Source organism: Patella vulgata, chromosome 8 (genome assembly GCF_932274485.2).
Source record: "Patella vulgata chromosome 8, xgPatVulg1.2, whole genome shotgun sequence".
NCBI lineage: Eukaryota > Metazoa > Mollusca > Gastropoda > Patellidae > Patella > Patella vulgata.
The window spans coordinates 4686651-4702358 of record NC_065886.2 but is presented as its reverse complement, the minus strand read 5'-3'; the positions used below and the strand labels follow the sequence as shown (position 1 = coordinate 4702358).

General features: G+C 37.6%; 1 protein-coding gene across 1 annotated transcript; it reads right to left on the bottom strand.

Moving 5' to 3' along the window:
- Positions 1–3402: 3402 nt before the first annotated feature.
- LOC126830588 (progesterone-induced-blocking factor 1) lies at positions 3403–11744 on the bottom strand. Its single transcript, XM_050560987.2, has 8 exons — positions 11093–11744; positions 10014–10133; positions 8822–8955; positions 8132–8240; positions 6314–6495; positions 4909–5034; positions 4227–4325; positions 3403–3580 (listed from the first exon to the last, which is right to left on the bottom strand). Exons 1-8 carry the CDS (start codon positions 11636–11638, stop codon positions 3403–3405), a joined length of 1494 nt encoding a protein of 497 aa, XP_050416944.1. The 5' UTR covers positions 11639–11744.
- Positions 11745–15708: the final 3964 nt, after the last annotated feature.

Below are 15708 nucleotides of genomic sequence, written 5' to 3'. Positions count from 1 at the left end.
ATTATACGGTTGTTCGGCGTGGTTTAATAATTCATTACTACTCTTTATCTATAATATAAATATAACAGCTACATGATAGTATACTGTCGATAAGATAATTCGGCATGGTTCAATAATTCTTTACTACTCTTTATCTATAATATAAATATAACAGCTACATGATAGTATACTGTCGATAAGATAATTCGGCATGGTTCAATAATTCTTTACTACTCTTTATCTATAATATAAATATAACAGCTACATGATAGTATACTGTCGATAAGATAATTATACGGTTGTTCGGCGTGGTTTAATAATTCATTACTACTCTTTATCTATAATATAAATATAACAGCTACATGATAGTATACTGTCGATAAGATAATTCGGCATGGTTCAATAATTCATTACTACTCCTTATCTATAAGGGAATCATGGTGGCTTAATATCTAAAACTCGGGCTCACAAACCAATAGATCTGTTTGTTTGATAGCCAATGTTTCAACACAACAAGACCCCAAATAATAACATAAAACCAGTAGCAATCCATATCCACTACGCTTCTTGCAAACGAGTTGGTATCTAAAAAGGTGGGGATGAGGTCCGAGAACGCAGCAGTAAATGATGCAAATATGTGAATAGTAGACAAATTTAAAGATACATTCCTGTGAACAAACTGGGTGATTTGATGATATATTTGGCCTAAAAACATATTCAAACTAATTAATTTATCATAAATTTGCTTCAAATCCTTCTCAAACATTATAATTGTCAAGGAATACTCATGCTATAAAAAATTGATTGACATTGTTGTCCTGTATACGCTCCATGAGTGTTATTCAGGGAATCCAGTATTTTTCTAGTAAGATTGGATGTTTCTACTTTCCATATATACCATAAATTGCCATACTTTTATTGGAAATAACCACCCAATAAATACTTTTCTGGGAACCTATCTTTAAGTTAAGTTTTAATTGTATTCGATTGTAATTGTGATGCATATTCTGTAAATATTTGTCTACTATTCACATACCTGTATCATTTACTTGATAAAGACATGAGTATCCTGGTCGAAACGTCGCTTAGTATCGAACTCAGTAATTATGTATCCATAAAATTGTACCTTGTGTTAATATATTCAATTACTAAATACCAATCAAAGAAGTTATTTTCCATTGATTTCTTAATTCTGATTTCCATAATGAAATTGTTTAAAATGTTTCAATACATAAACAGATATCACAATACGTTACGTATCAATTTACGAGAGGGGTTCACTAGTCCGCAGGTTCTCTAGTCCCCCGCTATAAATATGGTTATCAAAAAACATAATCCAAACCCTAACCCTAACAATAGATATCGGTGGACTAATGAACCCGCGGACAAGTGAGCATTCCCCAATTTACATAGGGTTAAAAACAAAGGGAATTGAAATGAAATGAGGTTTAACGTCCTACTGTTCTACTCTGACTGGGCTAATGGAGACGGGGGGAAAACAAGGGGAATGTCTAACTGCAAGTGTTGGATATCTCCTATAAATGTTTATCTATCAATTTTACCTCATCAGCTAATTCTTGTGTTCGTGTTTTTTCTCGATTTATTTCTTGTCGTAACGATGTGTTGGCTTTCTCAAGTTGTATAACTCTTCTGGCTAGATGTACGCTACAAATATAAACAACATCAAAATTAACACTGTGATAATTGAGATTAGTTAAAACTACACCCTACTGTACAATGAAGAGAGAAGAGAGAGAAATAGGGTTTAACGCTCATTCAAGATGAACTAGGTCATTTGGGGATTTAAATTTTATTACAGTTAGAGAGAGTGAGAGAGAAATGGGGTTTAACTTCTACTCGACACAAATTAGGTCAATTCGGGACTAACATATGGTTTAATTTTATTTACATAATTCGCTTGCGCGTAGGGGTCTTTAGCAGTGGGAGGAAACCGGTGGACCTGGAGAAAACCCACGAGGTTGAACAGGCGACCCTACTCCTTGTCACGTACAACCCGGGATTCAAAACCACACAAGTTGACTCAATGACAGGTCTTATGATACAGTGCACACGTCCTAAACATTCGGCCATCCACCCCCGCCCCCATTTTATTACAACCATTTGCTTGAACGTAGGGTCTTTTAGTAGTCGGAGGAAGAGGACCAAACCCATGAGGTAGTCAACCGTACTTCTTGTCACGTACAAGTGGGGTCGAACCCAAGCTTCTTGATTCAATGACGACAGGCTTTCTGACAAGTGGAAATCACGCCGGAAATTTTTAAGGCGAATTAAAATGAAAAAGATTAGTTTGTGTTGCTTATATTACCTCTGTTGTAGTCGTCTTTTTGAGTTGCTGGGAACATTCGCACCGTAACCATAGGAAAATAAAACTTTCTCTGCATCGGCCTCATTTTCAACTAAAATTAATACCATAAAAATACATCAATATTTAGATCTAGTGATAATCCGGAGGACCCAGAGAAAACCCAGGCGACAGACGACCCTATTCCTTGTCACTTACAAGCGGGAATCAACACCACGCCACTTGACTCAATGGCAGATGTTGTGATTTCACGCTCACCACCCAACGCCTCCCTCCCAAGACTTCCCTCATAACCCTAGCACTATCATTGGTTGAGATATGAATTGACTAAGAAGTTGTTGTATGGAGTAAATTTACCTTCTGCAGCCTGCATGACAACATCATCCAATTCCTGTTCAAGACGTTCGTACGTCTGTAATTTGGCGGTTTTATCAGATATCTCGGCTTCGAGACCAACAAGTTTATTCTCTAAGGCTGTTTGTAAATGGTAATATTCTTTTGTTAAAACCTGCAAGATATTGAATATAAAATCTTAAACCATATAGTATAGTTTCATAACAAACTTGTAAATGGATGCTCTTTTTTTTTTGTCCCATCCAAATGACAAGGCACTTTTCCTTGCTAGGTCTCTCTCTGGCACCAATGAAAGACTGGAAAATATTAAGGAATTTTCCCAGCCATGGTTAGTAAGTAAAATTAGGTTTAACGTCCTACTCCGACTGGGCTAATGAAGACAGGCATACACCATACAGTGTGCTATGACAGAGATTTTGCGCTACAAGCTACTCTTATATTGCATTTTAACTGCCAAGGGTTCTTTTACGTGCATACAAGAGTACAGAGGACCTCAGTTTACCGTCCCAACCGAATGACTATATGTCCCTTGCCTGGTCTGTCCTGCACCACTGACAAGAGGGAACCACGCTGACAAATAAACACAAGACAGGAATATACAAACTGTGAGAGAAACTAGTTCAGTTAATGAATACACGGAATGATCATTGATATAATAAACTACCACGCCCACAAAATATCAATACATATGATGAATATCTGGAATGAACACACTGATATAACAAACTACCAGGCCCACAAAATATCTAAAACAATACCTCATTTTTCTTCTGCATTTTTTCCATATCAATCTGAGTCTCTTTTAAATTCTTCATGGCTTCTTCATAAACCATCTGAGCTCGTTCATATTCAAATGTTTTTATTTTTAAATCGTTTTGTATTTCAACTACTCTACTGTCTCCGGCCATCTGTAACTGTCGAAATCTACAATAATTAATAAAATAAGACATTAACATGAGACCAAATCTAGAAACCAAACATTGATGTAATCTACATTAATTAATAAATTAGAGCGAGAGAGATATGGGGTTTAATGTCCACTCGACACAAACTAGGTCATTTCGGGACTAACATATGGTTTAATTTTATTTCAATAATTCACTTGCGCGTAGGGGTCTTTAGCAGTGGGAGGAAACCGGAGGACCCGGAGAAAACCCACGAGGTTGGACAGGCGACCCTATTCCTTGTCACGTACAACCGGGGAATCGAAACCACGCCAGTTGACTCAATGACAGACTGTATGGTACAGCACGCACATGCTAACCATTCAGCCATCCAACCCCCCTAATAAATTAGAACACATCCCTGACCAAATCTAAAATAATTGGTTAGCGCATGCGTGTTGTATCATAAAGTCTGCCATTGAGTCAACTGATGTTATTTCGATTTCCTGGTTGTACGTGACAAGGATTAAGGTCGCCTGTCTAACCTCGTGGGTTTTCTCCGGGTCCTCCGGTTTCCTTCCACTACTAAAGACACTTGGGCGCAAGGAAGTGTATAAAGTATCTGGAATTGAGATTCTACAGTGGGTAATAAAAAATATGATCAACAAAAAAAATGTTAAACCTACTCGTTTAAAAGTTGTTCGTATTTTGTTGTTGTTTCCCGTTCTGTCGCTTGCATCTTTTCTTTCTCAGATATTGCCATATCTCGAGCTTCTCGTAAATTTCTACAGAATAAAAACATATTTATAAAATTAACGAATCATTATGTCAGAGCTAGATCTGTCTATTGCAGGTCTTTATTTTTGCTTCACGTGTTCTATAAATTATTATTAAAACATTTATTAACACGACAAGTCTATAATCAACTCCCTGGGTCAACGGATGGCTCCGATTTTGAGCAGATTAGAAAGCTATGGCCATCTAATCTAAAGAGGGCAAAGTGAGGCTAAGGCTCCAATAAACAGTGCCATTGTTACGATAATAAACATAAATGAAATGGGGGTTTAACATCCTAATGTCCTGTTCTGATTGGGTTAATGAAGACGGGCATACGCCATGTAGTGTGATGAGGGAAATTTGCTTGGACAGTGGCGCAATGGCCTACTCTTATATCGAATTCCAACTGTCAAGGGTTCTTATACGTGCACGCCAATGAGGTACATGGTACCTTTTTTTTGTCCCATCCGAACGACTATACATTTCCATTCACAAAGGTAATTTGTTCTAAAGTGAACTACATCAACATCAACATAATACAGCCATTTTTTCTGGTAATAATGGTAGTAAGTAATAATGGTAATAACTCACCTATTCTCTCGTTCATACATCTCTTTTGTTGATGTTCGAAGTCGATCGATCTCCGCATTAGTTTTTATTCGTATATTGTCTAATTCTTCCTGTAGTTTGTTTTCATATTCACGCTTATATTCATCACTGTAAAAAAAATTCGAAAAATATCATCTTATCAACAATTTACAGTATCTTAAAGATGGGTTCCCAGAAAAGTATTTATCGGGTGGTTATTTCCAATAAAAGTATGGTATTTTGGTATATATGGAATGTAGAGATATCCAATCTTACTAGAAAAATACTGGATTCCCTGAAAAACACTCATGGAGCGTATACAGGACAAAAATGTAAGGGTTCCCCTAATCAACAGCCCGACGATTAGGAACTTCTGCACGCGTAATGTCAAAAGTCAAACGCGAACATTGAGCGCATGATGTACAAGTTGATAAACATTATGAAGAGTTAGACGTACAATACTTTCTGAGATAAAAAAGACGCGGGTAGTGGATAATCCGAGAATTTAATTAGGATTCGATATTTGTAATAAATAGTAAGCGATTAAAGACAACATCATCTTATGTATGCAATGAATTCTCCTCTGACTCCCAAGACGTGACGTAAACATGACCTGATTTGATCGAATTTTAATACAAGGGCATTCCTTTGCAATTACAATGTTTGAGAAGGATTTGAAGCAAAATTATGACAAATTAATTAGTTTGAATATGTTTTTGGTCCATATATACCATTAAATCACCCAGTTTGTACGTGGGAAACCATCATTAAACACTTTACATCAGATCTTAAACATTTTACATTAGATCTTAGACATTTTACATCAGATCTTAGACATTTTACATCAGATCTTAAACATTTTACATCAGATCTTAGACATTTTACATCAGATCTTAAACATTTTACATCAGATCTTATGGATCTTAAACATTTTACATCAGATCTTATGGATCTTAAACATTTTACATCAGATCTCAAAGTTTTTACATCGGATCTTACAGATCTTGAACATTTTATATCAGATCTTAAACACTTTACATCAGATCTTAAAGGAGCTAAATCTTTATTCTTTAGCACCTCGAAATTGACATAAATGGGTCACATCACATACAATAATTTAATATGAATGTATATAAACTGATTTACATTCAATCGTTTCTGTAATTTCTAATCAGTTACGTTTGACACAATACGCAAAGAGTCTGAATTGAATGGCAGTCTTTGGCGCCTGGTTATTGCAGTCTACATTGGATGTGTTTAGCCTCGTTCATCAAGTTATTTCATACAACTGACACACGAAAGCATTCTGGCATGCAATTCATGTGGCAATTTTAAAATATTCATTTTGTCCTAACCACATGACATGAACAAAAAACAGGATAATAAAAAATAAATTTAGGAAACTTACCGGGAAGTGACATATTTATCGTACATTTCTTCGCGAGCCCGTTTTGCGTCTTCTAATTGTCGATTTAACTGTTCTAACTTCTCCTCGGTGTACGATGATTTATTACTCACATCACAAATCTGACGACTTAAATAATCTTTATCTTGTTTTATTAAAGCTAACGATTGCCTCGTGGTTGATAACTGAAAATATGTGAGGAATTAATAAGAGAGAGAGACACACATGCGTTGAGATACTCGAACCTTTTCGAAAACATGCAATACATACTTTGTATCTATTTTCCTTGTGTGATAGCGCGTCTTTCAGCATATCTGACAGTTGTCATTAAAATTAAATACTTGAGCTTGTTATTATACACAGGGTAATATGTATAAAATGTAATACTGCAAACAATTATGTATGAGTTGGGTCAGCCAGGAAACTTTTGTGATACTCAGGCAAGCCAGGAAACTTTTATATTTACCCGGTGAAGAAGCTATTTTTGGAGAGCAGATTCCGCACCTATATATAGACCGCGCCTAGCTGTAGCTCTCATTTGACACTAAAGGTGAACGGGATGCGGGGGGTACCTCTCAAAAAAGTTTCTGATATCAACCCTACAGTTTTTCAGTTTGGGAAAATCTTCTGATATCATCTCCCCAAAGGGTGGATTGGGCGGTTACCGACCAATCCACCCTTTGGGGAGTTGATATCAGAAAATTTTCTGAACGGTGCCCCCTGTTTCTAAAGGGCTCATTCGATTTTTTTTGTTTATACCATTTTTTGAAGCCACCCATGTATCCTTCAAGAATATATAAACATTACTCGGTGAACTTTTTTTTTAACCCTGTGAGTATCTCAACGCATGTGTGGAGAGAAATGAGATTTAACGTCCACTTGACACAAACTAGGTCATTTCGGGACTAACATGGTTCAATTTTATTTCAATAATTCGATTGTGTGTAGGGGTCTTTAGCAGTGGATGGAAATCGGAAGACCCGGAGAAAACCCACGAGGTTGGACAGGCAATCCTACTCCTTGTCACGTACAACCGCTAAATCGAAACCATGAGGAATTAATAAATAGCTGATGTGAATAAATGTGGAGATGTTAAACATACATAATGCAAGAGCTAAATCTTCTATTGCAGGCCTTACTTTGGGTGGGGGGTTAGATGGCCAAATGGTAAGCATGTGCGTGCTGTATCATAAGGCCTGTTATTGAGTCGACTGGCGTGGTTTCGAATCCCGAAAATTCAATTGCAAAAATCTTGGTTCAGGGTGAATCAATTTGACTGAAATTTTCAGCAAATCCCCTTTACATTATCTAGTTTTTAACTATTATAGTGATAACTGCTAGCGCTTTATCTAATCTCAGCCTGTCAGCTGATAATGGAAAATACCAAAATATACAGACATAGATAGAGAAATGGGGTTTAACGCATACTCAACACGAACTATTGAAGGTCATTTCATTCAATAATTTGTGTGCATGTTAGACTGTTGGCATCTCCAATAGTGGGAGGGAACAGGAGGACCAGGAGAAAACCCACGAGTTTGAAGAAAGAGAAAGTTTAACATCCATTCAACACAAACAAGGTCATATTGACACTAACATTAAGGTATAATTTTTATTACAATAATTTGCTTGTGCGTAGGGTTATTTACCAGTAGGAGGAAACTGGAGATCACCACAAGGTTGGACAGGCAACCCTACTCCTTGCTAAGCACAATGTTGGACAGGTGACCCTACTCCTTGCTAAGCACAATGTTGGACAGGTGACCCCCCTACTCCTTGCTACACACAATGTTGAACATGACAAAATGTTTACCTACTTACCTCCCTTTGTAGTTCATCTCGTTCACGGAGAAGATTCTGATGAGCGGCTTCTAGAACATTCAACTGTCTAGTGACATCAAGTTGATCACTTTCAAAATTATCTCTCTGCCTATAATAAAACCAACACATATGTTATCATCTTCTAATCAGGTGCTAAGTGGCCAAAGAGGGTCTGAATCTTCAGGCCATGTTCTAAAGGGGGGTATTTTGTGCCTTCGCATATGTGCGTTAATTGTGTCTAATTGTCAAAATAATAAAAGATGTTATAAAAGAATCTTTCAGCTTTTTTGAAAGCAGAGTCATTCCATTTCAGTAACCTTATTTGGGGCAGTCACTCGACACCAGTATCATTATCTGGGGGAGAGTCACTTGATGCCAGTAGCATTATCTAGGTGAAAGTCACTCAACGCCAGTATCATTATCTGGAGATGAGTCACTCGATGCCAGTAGCATTATCTAGGGGAGAGTCACTCAATGTCAGCGTTATCTGGGGGAGAGTCATTGAATGCCAGTAGCATTATCTAGGGGGAGAGTCACTACATGTCAGTAGCATTATCTTTCTACATGCAACCTCAGTATTACGAGGTGAGTAAAACTAAAATACCCGAAACTTAGAGAAAATGATGGCCTGTACGATAGAGACTAACTGACTAGTAGCTTCTATACTCCAGACTCTAAATGACAACTTACATTTTAACACGGTCATAATTCTCTACTTTATAATTATCTGTTTTAACCAGTGATTTAATCTCCGCTAGTTCCAGGGACATTTTCTGAAATTTGACTCGAAGTTCACCATGTTGTTGTCTCTCTTCTGCTAATTGCTGTAATTAAAATAAACATAAACAAACTTTTACCTAAGCTTACACGTTCGTTATTTATTTACCAAATTGTAAGACGCTGGCTGGCTAGCCTGGAGGTCGCGTGTTCGATCCCTGCATTGGCTGAGAAAGTTCATCAAGATTTTCCGACGTGATTTCCCCTTGTCAGTGGTGCAGGAAAGAGGGCCTGACAAGGACAGCTACATGTATCTAGTTTTTTGGATATACATGTAAGAATAGACCATAATGCCGCTGCCCGGTCAAAATTGACCTCATAGCACACTGTATGACGTATGCCGGTCTTCATTAGTTCAGTTTCAAATCCCAATTCAAATAACCATTACATTTAGTTCAAACATCCATTTTATTTAGTTCAAACATCCACTTTAATTAGTTCGAACAACCACTCACTTTTCTTTCAAACAACTACTCCATTTAGTGATAAGAGGAAGAAGGAATGAATATTACTCTAGAAAAACTGATACACTTAAAACAATTCTAAGAATCATTGTCTATTTTTACCTACATGTACGTAGCAACATTTTCACTTGGATTATCTAGTCTGTTTTAGTCATTTACTCGATAAAGTTGAGAGAGATGGATAAGGGTTTAACTGTGTCATTCCGAGACTAATCAACAGTGCTAGTAATTGTATGTCGCGAGGCCTGGATAAGACATTGTCCGACACAATGCCTCTGGTGTCTGCATTGGCCGAGAAAGTTCATCAAGATTTTCCGGTGTGGTCTCCCTTTGTCAGTGGGGCAGGACAGAGGACCTGACAAGGACATCTGTCTAGTCGCTTGGATGGGACAAAAATCTGAGATCCCATGTATACACTGGCATGCACGTAAAAGATCCCTTGGCAGTTGGAATTCGATATAAGAGTAGACGATGTTGCCACTGCCCGGGCAAAATTTCCCCCACAGCACACTGTATGGTGTATGCCTACTTCATTAGCCCAGTCGGAGAAGAACAGTAGGACCATAAACCCCATTTCATTTAATTTCATGCCTCTGTCACCTGTTAGGACCGTATGTCACATGGTAACTTTGTTATCTTACCTCCTGTAAATCTATTGTTTGTTTAGATGAAGATTTTTCTCCATCGTCCAGCGTTTTATTTCTCATACGTAGCTGATCAATTTCTGTTTGAAGAGGTTTTGTTTGTTCAAATAATTGGACCTAAAAATAAAAATGGATTTAAATCTACGTGTATATAATTATAAATCACTTCAAAATATTATTGCAGTACCAGTTAACAAACAGACGATATCCTCTGTAGGCCATATGCAAGGTTCCAGTAAAAAAGTTACCGGTATTGAAAAGTTTAATCCCAGACATTAGTTTGAATTTACAGTTTAAATAATTGTCCAATAATAATATCAGTTTTAAAAATCTAAGAATTGAGATTCAGTTAGGTTTTAAAAAAGTCTCGAAATTGATCAATATTCATCTAACTAATTTTTCTATTACTGCTTATAATTTATAAACTAGAATGGCTGCTTTACATCAATTAAGAACATGGCAGTGGATATTTTGCCGTCCGACGGTGGCTTGGCTCTTTCAGCTTGTGGGCTATTTTACCGTCTCACATTAACACATAACCTAACCACCAGACCGTTCTATTCGTCCTTTAACATTGCTTCTTTCTCCGTTTCTTATAGTTATAAGGAAGCAAATAGCCATACTTAATTTCTGATGGTAGAAACTGGAGAATTATTGTTAAAAGAAAATAAGATAATAAATATAAATTGCAGAAAAGCATTTAGAATATTATTCTATTTTGGTCGAGGTTTATGTTTTTCCCGTAAAATCGTGCTTCTGGACCGAACTTGAAAGACTAGTTGTTTTTAATGTTCTAAAATGGTGGAATATATCAGGAATCGACAACTGCACATGTCGAACGGAAGTACGGCTAAATAGTAAATAAAGTAAAGAACTGTCGGACGGCAAAATATACACTTCGTAAGAACATATTCCATATCATTCAAAACATGTCCAAACATGTTCAACAGTTCTGAACCTGGGATGGTCACATTAAAACTTTTCACCTAATATAAGCTTTGGCATAATTTAAATAAATGTCATTTATTTTGTTGTTTTTTGATCTCATACAATAATATATTTAGCCCTAGACTTACAGCAACATAGTCTCTGAGAGAAAGTTCATCTTCTTTCATGGCTCGTAGTTCATAGAACTTCTCTTCTGATAAATTCAGATCTTTCAGACTTCTCATCACATCCCCTGCTTTTTCTCGCAACCTGTTATTGGCCGATTCTAACTGTTGTTGTCTCTGTCGGACATCTAATAACTCATGTTTTATCATATCCTGACGTTTCTTGGCATCCTCTTCTTGAATTGCCAGCTGAGATTCCAGTCTCGCTTGTAAAATTTGTTTTTGATGCAATGTATCGTTCAATTTCTCTTCCAATTCATCTACTCGTTGTATACTTTCCGCTTTCATATTTTCAATGGCAAGATTTTTTTGTGATAATTCTATTCTGAGTAATTGTAAATCATGAATTAATTGTTTTCTTTCGATTAAATGTTTCGTGATTTGACGTTTATTCTGTTTACTTTCGCTCGGTTCGGGCGACATGGTAAAATCAGTTGGAACAGACGTCTCTAAGCTAAAGTCTTCCGACTCAAACTCTTCAAACGTTTTCGATAAATCCCTGGCTGCCATTTTCAAACACGTCAGATATTTCTATACATATGAAATTGTGAATTCTTTCAATAAACAATGACTCAACTTTTACAACTCATCGTTATTTTCAAAATGCTATGGAAGCCACATCCGGGTACTCTTGGAATTTATTTAGAGTTACTTCCCTTGAATATTTTTTTCACGGATTGACTACGTATATCTGGATCGACGGGTCTTCACCAGGTCCGGTTTTTGGCACATTTGACCATTTTCCCCAAATGGGCCCCGCACTAGAAAGGGACGCAGAAGCTCACCAACATAAAAAATTTCCGGGCAATTCTGACAGCAGGACTGCCAGTTGTGGCTATTTTTACATGCTGTAACATCGGGCCTCATAGGTCAGCTCTGAACGTAAGCCCCATTACACTCGGCCTGTACGTTCAGGAACTCTCCCATTGAATCCTGAGTTTCGAAACTGATCGAGATCCGCCCAGTTAATCGTACTGGTTAACTTTTTACTGCTAAACGGTCGCGTGTCAGTCCCTGTGAACGCCCGAATAATATAAATACGTACGTATAATTTCACACACCGTCTTCTTTATATTATATATTATCAATGGCATACGTATTCAACAAGGACGTTACTCAAATACCCGGTTGTACGTGACAAGGAGTAGGGTCGCCTGTCCAACCTCGTGGGTTTTCTCCGGGACCTCCGGTTTCCCTCCCACTGCTAAAGACCCCTACGCGCAAGCGAATAATTGAAATAAAATTAAACCAATGTTAGTCCCGAAATGACCTAGTTTGTGGACGTTAAACCCCATTTCTCTCTCTCTCTCTCTCTGTTACTCAAATATCTATTTTATTTTTACACATGTGGCGGCGTTAAGGAGCATAAACGGTCTGACTATTCATTTTATTCGTGCAAATCAGTGAGGTGTTACATAGAAATAGAAGATGTAAATACAACAGTCTAAACGCTAGGTTCCCACTATCACGATTCGCGCCATGAAAACGCGTTTGCGGCCATCAAATTTTCCACATTTTCTTTTGGGGGTGGGGTGGGGGTAAGGTCCTACTATACGGCAAGCTCCGCGGAATTGTTTCGGGCATTTCAGGTTCTGCCCCCCTAACATTCATCGAACCTGTACGCCTATGCATGTGGTGTGGGATGGCAAACAGCCATGTTACGGGCCATTCTCCAATGTTGTACAAAATGATTTCCAGATAAACACAAACGATCGAAAAAAAAAATAAAAGAATATTTAAATTATGTGTTCAAATGTTATTTGTCAAAACTTTATGATTTTATTTGTTTGTAACAGAATATGAAAGAAAAACAAAGGTCAGACGGGACCCTGCTTTTGGCGGGTGTCTAGGCTTCAGCGTTTAGGATAATATGCCGGTCGGGAAAATAATTATACAACTGGCGGTAGTTTTCCCTTTGATGTGCATGGAAGTTATATCTCATGCCAACCTGTCATGACGTCATCATAATTTGGTTCATATCAACCGCTGATGACATCATGACAGGTTGATATTTCTTTCATATCAACTAGTCATGACGTCATCTCAGGTTGATACGAACCGGCTCATATCAAACGCTGATAACGTTGATGATCGGAATCATACAAAGCACACAGAAATCAATTTTTATTCTTTTTACAATTAAAATTTTTATGGTACAGTTTGTAGCATTCAGCACCGAAATAGACGGCGTACTTTATCGGCATATTTAGATCAATTCTCCATGTCTATTATATCTTTCAGAATTTTCTTTTCGTCCACATTTCGATTATTTCTGCACATACTCCAAGACTTATAGCCCCCTAGTTTGTTTGTAAAGTATTTTTAGGCACAGCCCATTTAACATACGGGCATATGGAAAACCCTCAAGGGTCACTGTCAGAATTATCGGAAAAGATTGTCCTGAAGGCTCGGGTAGGTTAATATCCTATACTTGTAACGGAGAAAATCTGTGGTGGAAAATCGTGATGAGGAAGTCTAAAGTAGGCTATATAGAAAGTCGAGTCAAAAGTTGACAGCAGAAATTCTGTCAATAAAAATATAATTCTGACGATTTAAAGTTAAATTGTTTAGGACGATTTAATATATATATTATATATATTGTCTTCGGGAGTGTTTGATTGAAGCTAATCCGGTCGAATCTGAATCCGGTTTAATTTATTCTCATTTGATTTCAGGTCTGATTGAAAACCCAGTTCCGGATTCTTCACTATTTGAATGTAACCCTGCAACTTCAAATTTGTTGAGTTTTTATTAGTAGCTCGTACCGTGGGAAATGAAATGAAATGGGGTTTAACGTCCTACTGTTCTGCTCCTATACTGGGCTAATGAAGACGGGCATACGCCATACAGTGTGCTATGAGGGAAATTTTGCCCGGGCAGCGGCACTATCGCCTACTCTTATATCGAATTCCAACTGCATTCCAATGTTTACACGGGACCTCGGTTTTTCGTCTCATCCGAAGGACTAGACAGCCGTCCTTGTCAGGCCCTCCGTCCTGCATCACTGACAAGGGGAAACCACGTCGGAAAATCGGGATGAACTTTCTCGGCCAATGCAGGAATCGAACACCCGACCTCCAGGCTAGCGAGCCAGCGCCTTACCCACCCAGCCACCGTGGCTCCCTCATACCGCGGGATGTTTTAAAGTAGACCTAATGTATCATTCCCAATTCTCTCCACGTCTTAAATGACAAATCACGTTTCATTGACGAAGCACGGTTTCCGAAACGTACGGAACTATCGATGGAACTAATGATAGCTAATTCTCGGTAGGTAGCGCGACTCTTGCAGGGCCGTAACTAGCCCAGAGCAACAAGGGGGGGGGGGGGGAGTGTGCTCAGGGGTGCTGTTGGCGGACAATGTACATGTATATTTATTTTTTTATGGTCGAAAATTTTTTCACGGGGGGGGGGGGGCAAACTTTTTGCTGTCAGGCATTTTTATGCAAAATACTAAACTGTTGAAACATAAAGCGAAAGTGAAACGGCATCATGAGACTGGAAGTCAAACGGTGATCCTAATGATTACTGATGGCGCATCTTTCAATTTCCTCAAATAATCTTCTCAGATTCTCACGGTACATACAATTTTATTAAAGCACGGATTTCTGATTTTCAATGCATAGTTTTTCAGATGTTCAACGCATGGCTTTTTCATAAGACCCGTATAAATTAACCCCACACCCCTGTACTCTAAAATTACAGACAAGATGATATTTAATTATCCAATATTGTATTTATTTTAAAATTTATTCAGTCTTCACCATAATTTACAAATAAAACAACGACCATTAAAGGGACATACTGTCGTCGTTTTCTTTCTTCATTCTAGTTTAATTAGAAAGCCCATTCAAGAAAACTCAAACTAAAATATTTTAGGGTTTCCGGACTTCTACTGATTGCGTGTTGAAACCTGATCCATGAATTTCAAAGATCAGCAAATGAACAGATAGTAACCATAAAATATTATAGTTAAAGGTTTCCTTAATAAGGGTGCTGGTTCTTCCTAATTTCTAATACTGTTTTTTATAATTTACATGAACCAAAGCGCTTCATTAGTTGCTGAGGACAATATTTGAATCACCATGGATATCAGGCTTCAGTCGCCTTGATCATAACATGCTGGATATCCTGTGACGTCGACTAACTTATTGACCGAATCCCGCTGGAAATGTTTTACCGTTGATTCCAACACCAGTTGGATCCAGTAACACGAACATGAACAGGATTCTGTAAAAAAACACACCTAAGTTAATAGTTTATATAACATTTCAGGCCTAAAGAAAGACCCGCAATAGGTAGGTTTAGCTCTTGCATAATGTACATGTTAACTGATTTTTAAAAACAACTGGTTTTTAAAGGTAAAATGTATGTTTAACTAATTTTTAGAAACAACTGTTTTTTTAAAGGTAAAATTTTATAGTCGATGCAGATGCTAAACATATTTCATTAGTTGTTTATGGTAAATAGAAAACGATATGAAATGGGGGTTTAACGTCCTACTGTTCTGCTCCGAACTCGGCTAATGAAGACGGGCATATGCCATACAGTGTGCTATGAGGAAACTGTTGCCCGAACAGC